Source organism: Echinococcus granulosus, assembly GCF_000524195.1.
Source record: "Echinococcus granulosus chromosome Unknown EG_S00188, whole genome shotgun sequence".
NCBI lineage: Eukaryota > Metazoa > Platyhelminthes > Cestoda > Cyclophyllidea > Taeniidae > Echinococcus > Echinococcus granulosus.
Window position 1 is genome coordinate 19,644 of NW_020170568.1, and position 1,632 is coordinate 21,275.

General features: G+C 45.4%; 1 protein-coding gene across 1 annotated transcript in view; it reads left to right on the top strand. All coding sequences in view use genetic code 11, as the record gives it.

Moving 5' to 3' along the window:
- Positions 1–146, top strand: part of EGR_10079 (Cyclin-B2-1) — a gene marked incomplete at both ends in the record, with an annotated part of 4,548 nt that extends 4,402 nt beyond the window's left edge. Inside the window, one exon of the mRNA XM_024499328.1 lies at positions 42–146. Within this exon, the coding sequence (XP_024346254.1) occupies positions 42–146 (105 nt within the window). The remainder of the gene's footprint in view (positions 1–41) is intronic.
- Between the last annotated feature and the right edge of the window lie 1,486 nt (positions 147–1,632).

A 1,632-nucleotide genomic window follows, 5' to 3' on the forward strand; every position in this document is an offset into this window, starting at 1 on the left:
TGGACAAAATCGAAATTACCTCTTCACTTTTCCATATGCAGGCTGCCTTCGATAAGTACAATACGTCTGAATTTCGTTATGTTGCCTCAAACAGCCTACTAACACACTTCAGAATGCATGAAGTCTTTCCTGCAGCCACCCGCTGATGTGTACAACTCGGGTGGAGACGACGCGACTGTGAGGTCTGACCGCGATAGCAAGTACTGTCTGCATTGCATCTCCCTCGTCCGAATTCACAACCCGTGAATTGTAATGTATGGGCGCGGTGCCACCTAAAAAGGAAAAACTTCCTTTTTATTAGCTAATACTTATTTTCCTTCAAAATATACATCATTTCCTGTGCCTATATTGCCTCCTTTTGCCAATCATTTTGGAGTGAATATACCGACTGATTGCATTGTGAATACTCACCGAGTTTTCGGCACTTTACTAATGTACGGAAATCTATGCGCCCACATCAAGTGTCGCTTTCCATGCGAGTGCATCTAGGCAATGGCACAAAAGGCTGTTGGTACACGTCTAGACGTTTCCTTGCTGGGATGCATGCAGAAGAGGTGGATTTGCCTACAACCCCTGAAAAACATTCCTGTTCGGTTTAGTAAACGCAATTGCCTGATGGCTGATCCGCAAACATTCTAGAGAGGAGTTCTCGCACAGTCCCTCGTGAATGGCTCCTGTGAACCACTTTTCTGAAATTTTTTCTACATTGGCTCCAGATTGCTTTAACTGCTCGCCAGTGATACCTGTCTAGTGCTCACGCAGTCTTGGCAACGCCGGCATCTGTTTTGAAGGCTCTATCTGTCAACGGGATTGGAGGTGATAGACATCAAGCCCACCCGCATGAACCTCATATTATGATAGAAAGTTGAGTAGGTCACAAGCCCGACACAGGGGCTCCCTCACTGCCTCAACACCACAAGGAAAGCAGTGCGAACAAGATAAAGCAAGATTCGGCAAATCAACGAAAATGTCTTTCTGCTCCCATGGTAGGCTTTATTTCTACCATACAGGTCCCTCCAAATGAGGAGCGCCTCACCTATGTGGATATCAAAACACGCCAGTCAGTAACTCCGCCGACCGTAAAAGCGAAATCGTCTGCTAAAACAGTTTTGAGTACTGCGCTAAGACGAGAATCTCGCAAGACTGGAAGCTTCACTTTGCGCCATGTTGTTGACTCAACGCGCCTTTGTAGTCTGATGCGCCTTTGACAGGTAAAAGCACCAACTGGTACAAATTGACCTTCATGAGAAACCGCACTCCGATGAGGTTGCAACTTGAGTGATTGGTAGGAAAATTCGCCTACTTTTAATCCCCATGACTGTCTGTGAGTAATAGAGAAGAATGCAATCTTTGTTAGCGGCACTTCTAATTGCCGAATTGCATTAAATCTGCGTAAATACGGAGCAGTCGTGCCCATTCAGGCCTTGTATCGTGAATGACGATCTAGCTAAATTCACGATTGCTTTTCCGGAAAATAAGGGAAACTAAACAATCGAAGGGAAGTAAATGCCCCTGCTCTGTAAACAGCGTATGGCATCCAACACTTCAGAGAGAGGTGTCAACCTTCACCGAGTCATAAGTGATGAAATGATGACAAGGGTTCTATAAATGCCCCACCATTTTAGCATGATA